This window comes from Cannabis sativa, chromosome 5 (assembly GCF_029168945.1).
Source record: "Cannabis sativa cultivar Pink pepper isolate KNU-18-1 chromosome 5, ASM2916894v1, whole genome shotgun sequence".
NCBI lineage: Eukaryota > Viridiplantae > Streptophyta > Magnoliopsida > Rosales > Cannabaceae > Cannabis > Cannabis sativa.
The window spans coordinates 13,464,453-13,479,121 of NC_083605.1; the positions used below are offsets into that span (position 1 = coordinate 13,464,453).

General features: G+C 31.2%; 1 protein-coding gene across 1 annotated transcript; it reads left to right on the forward strand.

The window, feature by feature from the left end:
• The first annotated feature begins 1,297 nt into the window (after positions 1-1,297).
• LOC115717918 (GDSL esterase/lipase At1g71250-like) lies at positions 1,298-6,286 on the forward strand. The gene is made up of 3 exons (XM_030646886.2): positions 1,298-1,686; positions 1,759-1,886; positions 5,317-6,286. The coding sequence occupies exons 1-3, from the start codon at positions 1,422-1,424 to the stop codon at positions 6,028-6,030; spliced, it is 1,107 nt and encodes a 368-aa protein (XP_030502746.2). The 5' UTR covers positions 1,298-1,421; the 3' UTR covers positions 6,031-6,286.
• The last annotated feature ends 8,383 nt before the right edge of the window (positions 6,287-14,669 follow it).

The window sequence follows — 14,669 nt, forward strand, 5'->3', positions numbered from 1 at the left end:
ATTATAAATTTTAATTATATATCTCCAAAAAATACAAAATAACAGTATTTTTAAAAGTTTTTTTTAATAGATAATAATTATATTATCAAAGTAATTAAATATTTGTTGAGATTGAGGGGGGCCATGGCCACTCCAACCCAAGCAATACCTCAGCCCTTGGACACATTAGTATGGTGTTGGTAGCAATGCTATTGAAAATTATGAGGAAAAGGTTAAGAAAGGGAAATTTGAAATTCCATGCTTAAAATACCTTATAATTTTTCCCCTAAATGTATAGTCATTAAAATTGGTCATATATGACCACTTTAATGATTTTTCTAAACTACCCCTCACATTTCAAACCATCCCTCTCTCTTCCTCTCTCTCAACCGAACCAAGAAATCCCAAACCCACTCTCAGCCGACGCCACCCATTCTCAACCCAGCTCACCGACGGCCGTCCACGGTGTACACAGTTCCGGCGTCGACGCTCAACCCCGAACCACCCAAACACTGCACCCCATCTCAGCCCCACTCTCTCCTGAAATTGAAAACGAAAAAAAAAACCACCAGGTCCGATGGGGTCTGACCAATCGGACCCATCGGAGCCCATGGTCCGACCATCGGACCCCCCTTCTCTCTTCATCTCTTTCTAACCAAAAGAAAAAAAAAAATGAAAAAAAGAAAAAAAACCCACCAGGTCCGATGGTCGGACCATGGGTCCGATGGGTCCGATTGGTCGGACCCCATCGGACCCAATAGTCCCACCATCGGACCTGGTGGGTTTTTTTTTTTTTTTTCGTTTTCGATTTCAAGAGAGACTGGGGCTGAGAGGGGGTGCAGCTTTTGGGTGGTTCGGGGTTGAGCGTCGACGCCGGAACTGGGTACACCGTGGGGCCGTCGGTTGAGCTGGGTTGAGAATGGGCGGCGTCGGCTGAGAGTGGGTTTGGGATTTCTTGGTTCGGCTGAGAGAGAGGAAGAGAGAGGGATGGTTTGAAATGTGAGGGGTAGTTTAGGAAAATCATTAAAGTGGTCATATATAACCAATTTTAATGACTATACATTTAGGGAAAAAATTATAAGGTATTTTAAGCATGGAATTTCAAATTTCCCAAAAGAAATTCACGTGGAAGAAGCTGCGCTATATGGTCATATGCTAACATGCATAAGAACATAGGAGAGATACAATCATGATTATCAACATAGGAAAATGTTAATAACCGACGTCCAAAACAATGACTTTAATCCCAAAAATAAGCTGAAAAACAGCATTTTATGTTCATTGAGATACTACAACGCCGTACGTTACAAATTAAGTGTCGTAACATACATTAAGTCATCACATAATTATTAATATATAATTACCACCATATATATAGTATATGAGCAACTACTGTATAGGATATATGTATACATATATTTAGAAATAGTGTAGAAGTAATTATGTATGAAATGAAAATAATATCGTGGTTATGGTTATTGGTGGGTGTTCATGGCATACTTATAATAATGGCTACGGTTGTTTCGTGTGCAGACACAGTAAAAGTTCCTGCAATGTTTGTTTTTGGGGATTCTTTAGTTGACAACGGCAACAACAACTTCCTTAGCTCTTTGGCCAAAGCTAATTATTATCCTTACGGATGCGATTTTAATGGAGGCCGCCCCACTGGAAGATTCACTAATGGCAGAACTATTGCTGATATGCTTGGTAATTAATTAACTATATAATTGAATATACATATATATAACATATAATATAACAACTTATATTGATATGTAGGAGCTCTTCTGGGTCTTCCTTATGTACCTCCGTTTGCAAATCCAACTACGGTGGGAACCAGGATACTTGGAGGAGTTAATTATGCATCGGCAGCCGGTGGCATCTTGGATGAAACAGGCCAGATTTTGGTAATTAATTATATACACCATCTTATATTATTATTATAGAAAATCAGAATATGTATATTCACAATAAAAACGTATACAACATACAAAAATGCAAAGTCTAACAAATTATCTTTATCTTTATCTTTCACCCAATCAATCTTTATCTTTCTTATTGAACTTACTCAAATTCATGAATTGAAATCTAACTTAAATCATAATGGCAATATTTTTACAAGAACAATAATAATAGGAAGTTAAGTTTCGACTATGCTAAATACCGTAAAGAAATGATACTTACAAAGATCCTCCTTATTCTTTTCGAAAGCTTCTTTTTCAACAGCTAATGAATCAACTTCTTAATCTCGGATTCTTTATAGGAAAGACCACACCAAATGATAATTTCCTCCAAAAACTTTCTTGCTATAGCAGTAATTAAAGAAGAGATCAACCACGCAGTAAACAAGTAGATTCTTAGATTCTACCAAAATTGAATAACCGATCCCTTGTAGGGAGTCTTTTTCGAAGGGGTAGCCACATAATTACTCTATATTTAGGCATAATAAACTTGCCTTAAATCAGATTATATTTTCAGTTCTCCATATTAGTTTGTTGCATTTTGTGAGATAAACTTGAAGTGGAGAAATAAAACTTTTGAAAGTCAATTTTATAGAAGAAAGCTTTAATTTTTTCCTTTGTTTTCACTATCCTTCTTCAACACCAACTAGCATCAAGTGGAACTTCATAGTCCCACCAATTCTCTTCTTTTAAGTAAACGAGTTAATCCACTTAATCCAAAAGTTATCCTTCTTCTTAGTGTGATAGGCCAAACATGCTTGTCTATGGCACAAAAGATTCTATAAGGCAATATCATTGAAGCCAAGGCCACCCACTTTTTTATCACTAAAAATGCCCTGCCAAGCCACATGACCATGGTAGTTTAGGATCTCAATGCCTTTCCAAAGATACGCATGATAAATTTGATTAATTTTTTGGATGACAGCCTCAGAGAGAATAACGATTTGAGACCAATAGGAATTTTTTAACAAGAGAACTAGATTTATCAAGACAATACGACATGCATAAGATAAATTCCTACTAATCGAAATACGAATTTGATTACCATTTTATCAACCAAGCACTCACAATCTGCCTTAGAGATTTTTTTTAACAAATCTACATACCAAGGTACTTAAAAGGCAGCAAACTCTTTTGGAAACAAGAAATAGCAATAATTCTATCCAAAAAAAATAAGTATCATACCTCGGCCATAAACAAGTAATTTTTTTAAGATTAGCACAAAGCCCTGAGGAATTGGAGAAGAGCTTGTAACCTCTACGTAAAAGAGTTGTTGAGATATAGTCTCCTTTGCAAAATATTAACGGATGATCTGCAAAGCAAAGATGAGTAAGATTCAATCTTTTACATCTCAGATGATACTTAAAGTTCTATTTGCTTGCAAGTTTCTTCAAAATTCTTGACAAGTACTCCATTCCTATAACAAATAAAAGAGGAGACATAGGATCCCCTTGCCTCAAATTCTCTTTTAGCCTGAAGATAACCATGAAGAGCTCCATTAATGCTAAAAAAAATCTCAGAGTTGTCACACGACTCATTATAAGATCAACAATTTTTTTAGAGAAATTTAGAGCTTCCATCATTTCTTTAAGAAAAGTCACAGTCAAGAGTGTCATAGGCTTTCTAAATATCAATCTTGAATAAGCAAGCTAACTTTGCACTCTTTCTATCATAGCCACGAACCATATCATGACAAATCATGATATTGTGAGCAATTTGCCTTACTTTTACAAAGTCACTTTAGTTCTCAAAAAGAATATCAGGAAGAACCTCGCTTAGTCTATTACAAATCATTTTAGTGACTATTTTATAGACCACATTGTAGCAAGCAATGGATCAATAGTCACAAACAGGTTTTCGGCAAATCGACTTCGGGATCAAAGTAACTATGGTGGAGTTGATCTCTTTCAATAACTTGCCAGAGTTCAAAAAAGATAGGATTATGGTATTTTTAACTTCAGTTCCTGTAATCTCCCAAGTATCCTTAAAAATGGCACTATTAAAATCGGCTCCGAGGCTTTTTCATCTGGAATTGACTTCAAGGCAAGTACAACTTCATCTTCTTTGTAGTCACAAGTTAACCAATCGGCGTGACTCTGACTCATCAAATTACCTTCCCAAACAATACTTTTGTGAACTCTTATTTTATGATGAGCTTTAGAACCCAACAAAAGAGTTGTAGAAATCAAGAAAGGCTTTAGTGACACCTTCTTGATTGTCTCCTTGTGCCTTCTTGATCTGTAATTGAATAAATTGTGTTTTAATGACTTTTATATTTTAGACTTGCATGAAACAGTTTGGTGTTTTCATGAACTAGACATAATTCTTGTGAGTTGTAATGTATAGTCTTCCTAAGCAAGTTGTTCTTCTTTAATTAAGTCACAATGGCCTTGATCAAGCTGATTTGTTTTTTTTTTTTTGCACATAAAGCATCTTGTTAAGACACTCTTAATCCTGAATAATGACATCCCATTTATCATGCCTAATCCATTCTTCCAGACTCGATTTAAGACATTTCAAATGAGTAACAAGTTGATACATTCGCTGCTCTGAAACTTTTTCCTTCCCAATAGCCTTTCACAATATTAAAAAAATCTCTCAAATCTTTCCAAAAATTACAATACTTGAAGGATTATTTCATAATCTGGAGGCTAGGATAAATTGAAAGGATAGCAGAAGAGTGTTCAAAACCTTTTGGAAGAAAAGTCACCTCAGTTGTATTGTATTTGTCAATTCATTCTCAGTTTGCTAAACTCCTATCCAATTTAGCATACACTCTATCACCCCTTCTTGCTTATTATTCCAAGTAAAGAAAGAGCCCTTGCATTTGATGTCTTCTAAACCACAAGCAGCAACCCAATTTTGAAAAGTAACCATATCATTGGCATTCCCTCCATAATTCAATCTTTAAGAGGTATTCAACACAACATTGAAGTCTCTCCAACTATTCAAGGAATTTGTATTCATTTAGAAATAGTTTTCATGTGTTTCCAAAGCATATTATTATTATTATTATTATTATTATTATTATTATTATTATTATTATTATTATTATTATTATTACGTAGAGACATGTAATATTAATTGTGTATATAATTATGATTTTTATTATATATGCATACTTGCATGATGAATTTAGATCCTTCAATTAACAATAATACTTGTAGTATCTATATAATACATGATCATTATTCTTTAATTTTGTACATATAATTTAACAAAAACATGTAGCATGCACCAACATACTCACTCCAATAATAATGATGATGATACAATACTATATTATTTATAAGTAGAGTTTGTTCATCAGCTGATGAATATTATACGTCAACAAAATGATGTGATGAGCTAATATTTTATGGGGTGTGTGTTGCAGGGACAACGATACGGTCTAAGCCAGCAGGTGGTGAATTTTGAGATTAATTTAAGCGAGTTAAGATTAATGATGGGTGCAACGAACCTAACACAGTATTTGGCCAAGTCTATAGCCATTATTGTGGCTGGAAGCAATGACTACATCAACAATTACTTACTACCTGGCAGCCTCTACAGCTCCTACACTCCTCACGACTATGCCAACCTCTTGCTCAATCGCTATGCCCGACAGATGGTGGCACTCCACAGCGTGGGACTGCGTAAGTTTTTGTTGGCGGGCATAGGACCATTGGGGTGCATCCCCAATCAAAGAGCTACTGGTCGAGCACCGCTCGGAAGGTGCGTAGACTCAGTTAATCAAATGCTTGGTAGCTTCAATGAAGGTCTAAAGTCACTTGTAGATCAGTTAAATACCAGATACCAGGGTGCCACCTTCCTGTATGCCAACACTTATGCTGTTTTTGGTGACATTCTTAACAATCCTTCCTTATATGGTTTCAAGGTAATAGACACTGGTTGTTGTGGAATAGGGAGAAACCAAGGACAAATAACTTGTCTACCATTGGCAATGCCATGCGCTAATCATAACGACTACCTATTTTGGGATGCATTCCATCCTACTGAGGCTGCCAATGCTGTTTTCACTTGGCGCGCATATTTAGGTCCACCCAACGACTGTTACCCCATAAACCTTCAAAAGTTGGCATTTCTATAGTTTACTTAATTTTGCTTGATTTTTTTTCTGTTGTTGTTCTTCTTCCTTTGATATATTTATATAAGTATGTTTGTGTTAGAGTTTATTTAAAATAAATAAATCTTTGTATGTGTGTTGAATTTTTGAAGATAGTACCAAATATTGAGGCTAAATGCAAAAATTAATAATCTCTTAATTCTTTTGACCTTGTATTTTGATAATTTCTCATTGTACACTTTTCTTTGAGTACTATTGCATTCAAGAAGGCTGAATTTGTTTTATTAATTTAGTTGCAATTACTTCACCAAATTTATGATTTCCATTAGATTTATTATTTTGATGGTATGAAAATTTGTTTTTAAGGCCTAAAATGGGTACTTTTTTTAATATTTTCAATTCACCTCAATATTAGCTAGCTCCACGGGGGAATAGTTTCATCTTTAATTTTTTGCTTCTGCTCAATCCATCTTGCTCGATGAGAATTCGGGGGCACTCGATCTCATGATTTCTTGTTCACTTATTTCATCTTGTTCAAGAAACGTTATAGGTGCTTGATGATAGGGTTGAAAACTTTGGCCGAGTCTGACCTGATCCGTGATCAATTCGTCTGAACATGACTTGTGAATTTAGTCTATTGAAGAAAACTTGTATAGAAGGAGCTGCACATTAGGCTAATCCTATTACTAATAAACAGGCAGGATATGGGTTAGTTCTTTAAAACATCCACGAGTCGGGTTAGACTCTGACCCACCCGTAAACTGTTAATAGATATTATTATATTTTTAATTATTATTTTTTAGTTTTTTCAAAAAAGTTAAAAAATAAACTTAAAATGTAAAAAAAAAAAAAAAACCAGAATATTGATCATTACCTCACTCATCTCTCGTGTAAAGACCGCTTAATTTTAGTATGAGAATTAGCAGATAATGTGGGTTTAGTTTGGAATTAAACTTTTAGTTATGATTTATGAATTTTTGGAGATATATTTGAATTCTAGGTGTGTTATTTATATTAAATATGAATTTTATGATTTTTTATATTTTTATGTCCTGTAACTGTGGAACGCGATGTTTGGCCAATAGAATCACATTTTCTTATGATTTAGTATTTTAGTAATAGTGAGGTAAGCTAGATAGACATCGAGAATGTTGAGATTATACACGGTAATAGGTTTAACCGAAATACCCCTAGGTGACTTTATGCTTTTTGGTGTATGTAGGGGAAAAATGGTCTTTTGCCATTTTGTTGTTTTTGTCCTTTAGTGAAATATGATGGAATTAGTTAATTCTAATTTTTTTGAGTTAGGGATTATGCTAGATAATACTAGGTATTATTCCTCTTTATTCAAAATAGAAAAAAAAATCAAGAAAATCACTTTCTATCTCCCTTTGACTCTCTCTCTCTCTCTCGAACCCTCAAGAAAAACCAGCAAATTATTGAAGTTTTTCAACTCAATTTAGGATCCTCTAGCAGGTCTTTAGTGATTGAATGCAAGATAAAAATCTTTAGCCTCTCTAGTTGTGATTTCTTAAGCTTCAAGTTAGTTATGTGCATGATATTTGGGAATTAGGATTCTGAGTTGTTGAGGGGTGTTTGATTTTGTATTTTGAAGTTAAATTGAAGTTATTTACGTTGATTTGAGCTAGGTTTGTGGGCTATTATAGTGTTTGAGCAAGGTTTGAGTTTAAGAACTCAAGCTTTGCTCTTTAATGGTATTTTTGGTTTCTGGGTTGTTTATTGTGATTTATTGCTTGGTTTCAGTTTATTATGATATAAATAGGTGTTTTGGAGCTTATTGGAAGATTTGGGGTAGTTTTGATTCGAATAGTTTTATTTTTATGCAGTGAAAAACGGCTTAACGTTTTTCCTGGTGCGGAACCCAAAAAAACGACCAGCTATTTTTAAGGCAGGTTCCCTGTTTCGATGTTTTTCTCGTGTTTTCACAATGCTTAGGACTTTTTCTTACTTAAGATCAATAGGGAAACCTTTAGTTTTGAGTTTAAAGTCTCCCGAAAATGGTTTAGCGTATAACTTATTAGTTTTACAAAATTTGTGATTTAGGGGCTTGTAAACCGTCGAGCAGTAGTTCCACTCAAGTTGACCGGCACACTTGAATTTAGAATCAAGGTAAGATTAGTATAATTATATACATATGTGATTACATGCTTAGTATCATGTTTATGATTTCTTGTTAGATTACATTGAAATAGCGGTAGCAGTATATATAGAATTATATTGGTTACCGACAAATGTATGTTTGGCTTGAGTACTGATTGATGCTATCACATCAGTACGACAAGAGTATCGAGTATATGCTGATATTATGGTCAATAGTACTGTCGTACGAATATTCTAGACTCAATATTGCATGAGACGTGGGGTTTGGGTTATGATTGGATGTATGGGCACCTAATTATAATCTAGTTTATATTTATGTTATAATTATACTTTTCTTACTGAGTCTGTCGACTCACAAATATTGTTTGAAAGTGTAGGTAAGGACAAGGCTAAGATTGAGCAACAGTGAGGACGAGCGGATGAAGATTGTACAGTCGGGGCGATTAGACTTTGAGCATACGATCTTTGGGACAACTGGTTGTATTTTGTCTAGTCACTAGGCAACAACTTTTGTATTACATACTTTGTAACTGTTGTAAATATTTTATACTAGGGATCCTGTTCATATACATATACCATTTATCTAGTAGTTATAGGTATTTAAGCAAAGTTTTAATTATTCAAAATTTTCAATAAACTCGTTGATTAGCAACATTCTACACAATTAATATAAAACCACGCTAACACGACTAAGTTAGTAGGATATTACAATTTGGTATTAGAGCTGCCAGGTTGTCTTCCAAAGATTGTCACGACATTTACAATCATCATCAGTGATAAGCTTGACTCACGATTTAGTAAGCCTTTATTGCTTTAGTAGCTTGTTTATTTAGTATGTTATAAGAGAAGCCTGTAGGAAGCATGTTAGTAGCCTTATAGCCAAATAGGGGCATGTTTTAATTTCTAAAATAAGCGGTAATTAGTAAATTATTCTTGATCGCGATCTAACCAGGCTAGTTCTTGGTTTTACATGCTATTTTATAGAATGGATGCTACGCGAAATACGAGAAGCCAGGGTAACTTGGTCGGATCCAGTGGTAGTTAGGGAGTTCAAATACCTCAAAATATATGTGGCTGAGGTAGAGTCCCTAGAGGCAGGGCATGCGTTCGGGGAGATATTAACCCACTGAAGGTGCCCAGGATTGGGAAAATAGGTTTACAGCAATGCAAGCCAGAATCAATGAACAAGACAAAGAAATCAAATGTCTGAGGGAGCAAGGTTCCCTTGCAATGCCTGCAGCAAAGATGCAGGTGGCCCCTGCCCCTGCTGTGCAGGCAAGATCGGTTGCTACTATGAATCGGATGGAACCATTGTATGAGAGATTTTGTAAGAAAGCACTGTTGGGTTTTATGCCCTAAATAAAACTCATTTCAATATAATCAGATTTACTTATTAATATAGATCAGAAATAACATTTAATGTTGCATGGTTCACATGATTTATTTCATGATTATATGTACATAATGTATAAATTCATCTGAAACCCTTTTCACATACTTGATCCTGTTTATTGTGTCGTCAACACATTGGAAAGTAAACATGACTATGTGAATAAAGTTTCCTAGATTTATCAGACACAGGGTTTTACTGATATGATAATCTACAACAAGAGTTTACTTGTATTTGGAGAAATACTATGTTCTTTCCAGAACATTGGTTAAAGTAAAGCTCAGGTTGGATGCATGGAGTATGCATCGGAAGGGACCGATATTGAACTTTGACTTAGATTTATTAAACTTACCGTAATATCTATTCAAGTCAATATCGCCTAGTTGATCCTAGATCAAATGATCTTAATCCTGATATGATTAGGCTCAATCTTGAAAGGCTATTCGTGTTCTTTGATTTGTTAGTTAAGCCTACTTTTAGGTCCGGGTGATACGTACATTTTGGGAACACGGTAGTGCAATTGAGTGGGAGCGCTATCATAAACATGGAATCTATAGCTTCTATCTGGCGAATAGTAAGCAAAGGATGATCTCTTTCGAGCTTGACCAAACGAACATAAATGGTGGAGTACTCATTTCACATAAGCTGAAATATCATTTATACGGGGTCAAGTGTTTTAAGGAATAAATACATTGTAGGGTGTAACGGTAATTTAATCCCTTTACAGTGTAGATCATTCATATAGAGGATCATTGATCATATTAGGATTATAACAATGGATAACTAATGATGTGTCTATATGGTGGAACATATAGAGCATTCTATATACTGAGAGTGCAATTCTAAGTTCTATGCGTGGATTCAACGAAGAATTAATAAGTTAGTGAATTTTAGTGCTAAATTCTTGATCTACTTATTGGAAGCTCGGCTATATAGACCCATGGTCCCCCCACTAGTTGAGATAATATTGCTTGTAAGACTCATATAATTGGTTTTGATTAATCAATTATAATTCTCAAATTAGACTATGTCTATTTGTGAAATTTTCACTAAGTAAGGGCGAAATTGTAAAGAAAGAGTTTATAGGGGCATATTTGTTAATTATGATACTTTGTATGGTTCAATTAATAAATATGATAAATGACAATATTATTTAATAATTATTTATAGTTATTAAATAGTTAGAATTGGCATTTAAATGATTGAATTAGGAAATTGGCATTTTTGAGAAAATCAGATACAAAAGGTGGTAAAATTGCAAAATTGCAAAGCCCAAGGCCCAATCCATTAGTGTATGGTCGGCCACCTATTGTTGTGTTTTAAATTGATTTTTTCATTATTTTAATGCCATATAATTCAAATCTAACCCTAGTGGAATGCTATAAATAGATAGTGAAGGCTTCAGAAAATTTACACTTTTCTTCTGACTTTTTCTATTCAGAAAAACTGAGCCTTCTCTCTCCCTATCTTTAGCTGACCACTCTCTCTCTTCTTCTTCAATATTTCGAAATCCTTAGTGCTTTGAGTAGTGCCCACACACATCAAGTGATACCTCAATCATAGTGAGGAAGATCGTGAAGAAAGATCATCAGCAAAGGTTTCAGCATCAAAGATTCAGAGAAAGAGATCCAGGTTCAGATATTGATAATGCTCTGCTACAGAAAGGAATCAAGGGCTAGATATCTGAACGGAAGGAGTCATTATATTCCGCTGCACCCAATGTAAGGTTTCCTAAACTTTATATGTGTTTAATTTATCGTTTTAGAAAGTTCATATTTAGGATGTTAATAAACATATTTGTGAGTAGATCTAAGATCCTGGTAAAATAATTTCCAACAACTGGCCTCAGAGCCATGGTAATTGATTTACTTGCAAGAAATTTGGACTTTAAAACGATTGTTTGTATGTTCTTTGGATGGTATCATGTTGTATTGAGTGTTATTTGATGAATGATTGATGTTTGTGAAATTTTCGTAAAAAATAATTGTGATTTCGATTCTGGAATTATTTTTATTGGATAGTATAGAAAAAATTAAGCAAGTTAGCCTTTTACAGAACTCAATTTGGATTTTATTTGAATTAGTTATGATTTTTTGAAGATTTGACAAAATCGCTGCGATCGCAGAACTGTCCGTACAGTTTCGAATTTTTCCTTTTTTCTTCAATTTTTCATACTTTTTCATGGAATTAGCTTCCAATTTTTTGTATGGTTTTGTATATATACTATTACTATTCCTAATTCAATTCTAATTATCATTTTGAATTAATTTAAATATTTTTTTTAATTTAATTCAAGATATTAGTGTAATTTGAATTTGAATAGAATTAGTATTTATCTTTTTGCTTAAAAATCTATCTTATTTTTAAATTTGATTATATTTTTTTTTTAAATTTAAGGTCAGATATTTTAAGATATTTATAATATCTTTTAAGATATTTATAATATCTTTTAAGATATTTAAAAATATCTTATCTTTTAAGATATTTATAATATCTTTTAAAGATATTTATATTATCTTTTAAGATATTTTAAAAAAATATCTTATCTTTTAAGATTTTTTAATTAAATCTTTTTAGATATTTTGACCATATTTAAATTTAAAATAAGATATTTATAATCATATAATTTTAAATAGATATAAGATATTTTGCTAATTTTTAAATTTTGTTATTTTATTTATTTAAATTACATTTAAAATTTGAAAAAGATATTTATTTATCTTTTCTAATTTTTTATTTAAATTTTATTTATAAAATAATATTTAAAATTTAAAAGTAGTTAGCAAATTTTTGAAATGATATTTAGGTTGGTTCAAACCTAATTTTTCAAAATTGTAGGTTTAATTTTAAATTTAAATATTTAATTAATTTTCGAAATTTTTTTTAAAATTTTTTTCGAAAATCCATTTTAATAATTTTTCGAAATTAAATAAATCCTACATCCAACTATCCAGCTAACCTTGTTGCAGGAGTATGTGTTTTAGCTTATGTGTAAGTTTTCAAAACCTATTATTACTTGATTGCAAATAGCCATGGTTACTTTTTGCCAGATCTTATGATCTGATGGCTCCCTTGGTCAAGATAATAATTTGTAACAGGTATAATTTACAATCTTCTTTTATCTGTGTATGACCTAGCAACATGATAGGACCCATCCAAAGTGTGCCTGTGTGAGCCTATGTGTTTAATTTTTATTATAGATGCATATAGGTTAATGTTGCTAAAATAAATTATCATAGTTATTGATAGAATTTATTTAGGCCCATTTAGTTATTGGGCTTATTCAATTAATAACAGTTGTTCTTATTAAGGGTAAATTCCTCTCTTTTGGGCCTTGTGTGAGAGTTGGGAGCCATAGAAGTGGGTACGACATACTGAACCCAGCACCCCCTCACACAAACCACCCAATTGTGAAGGCCCATTTGCCTGATTTGAACAACTGTACTAGGTTAATTAAACTAGTTTAACCTAATAAAATTGATTAGCAACATAATTAATTTCATTTATTTTGAAATTAATTTAAGAAAAATATAGTTTAAGGAATTTTATATTCTAAGCTAAACTATATGTATTTTTCTTGTATTTAATTAAATATAGAATTATAACCATCTAGATTCTTTCTGGAACTTAATTTAAATTTTTCATTAAATATTCTTATTTAAGTTGATATTTAGTTATTTACAACTAACCAACTTAAATCTGAATATCTTTTGAATTTCAAATTTCAAAATTAAGTTGAGGAATTTTAGGCATTGGTTATTAAGATTCTTTAGATATTTTTTAAGTTAATATCTTTTCGAATATTAACTTAAAATGGAATATTTTCAAATTAAGTGGTTACAACTTAATTTTTGATATTTAATTAAATTTAAATTTGAAAAATATTTAAGTTCTAGATTTTTTCTAATACAACTTAAATTAGATATTTTTTTTCAAATTTTGTGGAAAATATACTTAGTCAAATAAGATATTTTCTAGATAGTTATTTCTAGACTACTTATTATTTCTAATATTAAATAGGAAAATATTATAAATTGTGAAATTAATTATTTATATAATTAATTTTGGTACAATTTATTTTAAGTATATTTTTCCTAGTATTAAACTAGAAATTAATAATTAAGCCTTCTCTACACTTAATTATTTATTTCTTGAATTTAATACATTTAATTAATTTGAAAATTAAATATCTAAGTTGATTTTTATCATCATACTTAAATATTTCTTTTTCATGACATTTAATTAAATAGAAAATTATTTTTAGTTGAAATTTAATTTTTCAACTAAATTTAAATAATTTTCAAAATATATTTTTTCTTTATTTTATTAATCAATTTTCGAAATTGCATTTCTTAAATGCTAGAATTTCGAATTTTATCTTGAAAAATAGATTAAGTTGTAAATTAATTATTTTAATTAATTCTTGGATCAACTTAAATCAATGATTTTTTCATTTATTGATTAATTTTAAAATAAATTGAATTAAAGTATATTATTAGAAATTGAATTAATTAGTCAAAGAAAAATCTAGATAGATGATATTTTTGCTTGAAGTATTTTTCTAGTGTATTTAATTAAATAGAAAATTAATGTTTAAGTTGATTTTCATCATCATACTTAAATATTTGAAATTTTTCTTATATATTTAATTAAATAGGAAAATTATATTTTTTGTTGTAAATTAATTTTATTAATTAATTTTGGGCCAACATTAAATTAGAATAATTTTTCCAGGATTTATTTTTTATTTTAATATGCTTTTTTCGAAAATTGTATTCTTATATACTTTAATTTTTCGAAATGCAATATATATTTATAGAAAATTAAATTTGAGTTGTAAATTAATTTAAATTAATTTTGTAACAACTTAAATTGAATATTTTTCTAAATATTTATTGGAAATTATTACTAAGATGGAAATAATTCATGTTATTTTAATATCCATCTAAGTAAAATTTATAAATATTAAATTAAAATTTATATTTAGAATTTTTCATTCTAAATTGGAAATTTTAATTAAATAAATATATATTTAAAATAAATAGAATAAATAAAGAGAATCAAAGAAAATACAACTCTCTTTAAATAATGAGCTTTATTATCAAGAGACATTCGATCTCCATTGTGGGTTTTACACCGTGTTTGTTTTAGT

What these genes read in the sequence shown, in the direction of transcription:
- LOC115717918 (XM_030646886.2), top strand. Translation starts at nt 1,422, where the DNA reads ATGTATGAAATGAAAATAATATCGTGGTTATGGTTATTGGTGGGTGTT. An exon ending in AACTATTGCTGATATGCTTG is followed by an intron (nt 1,687 to 1,758) that starts GTAATTAATTAA and finishes ATTGATATGTAG; the next exon opens with GAGCTCTTCTGGGTCTTCCT. An exon ending in ATGAAACAGGCCAGATTTTG is followed by an intron (nt 1,887 to 5,316) that starts GTAATTAATTAT and finishes TGTGTGTTGCAG; the next exon opens with GGACAACGATACGGTCTAAG.